This window comes from Gekko japonicus, unplaced genomic scaffold (assembly GCF_001447785.1).
Source record: "Gekko japonicus isolate JY-2015 unplaced genomic scaffold, Gekko_japonicus_V1.1 scaffold78, whole genome shotgun sequence".
Classification (NCBI taxonomy): domain Eukaryota; kingdom Metazoa; phylum Chordata; class Lepidosauria; order Squamata; family Gekkonidae; genus Gekko; species Gekko japonicus.
In genome coordinates, this window is record NW_015165236.1 from 1,367,563 (window position 1) to 1,367,875 (window position 313).

Genomic DNA, 313 nt, shown 5'->3' on the forward strand with positions numbered 1-313 from the left:
TTGCGGGGGGGGGGGGAGTAGAGTGCTGGAGCCCAGCGCCTCTTTGCCTCCAACCAATCCCCTCTCAGAGGCCGGCCGGGTGGGGTGGGGGTTCCAGCTTCATCCCCCCTCCCCTCCCCAGGCCTGCGCTCACCTTCACAATCACCTTCCTGACGGCGTCATTGTCGGCTTTGTTGTCCCCAAAAGTCTGGATGTTGAAGGCGCAGATCCGCAGGGGGCCGGCAGCGCGCAGCAGGGCAGCCAGGCAGGGGAGGAGCAGCCCCCACTTCATGGCCCCTTCACCTCTGGGGAGAGAAACGGGGGGGGGAGAAGG

General features: G+C 66.8%; 1 protein-coding gene across 1 annotated transcript in view; it reads right to left on the reverse strand.

Moving 5' to 3' along the window:
- DNASE1L2 (deoxyribonuclease I-like 2) overlaps positions 1-313 on the reverse strand; it is a 16,536-nt gene that overhangs the window by 12,532 nt on the left and 3,691 nt on the right. Inside the window, exon 2 of the mRNA XM_015409926.1 lies at positions 134-284. Within this exon, the coding sequence (XP_015265412.1) occupies positions 134-271 (138 nt within the window). The 5' untranslated portion in view covers positions 272-284. The remainder of the gene's footprint in view (positions 1-133; positions 285-313) is intronic.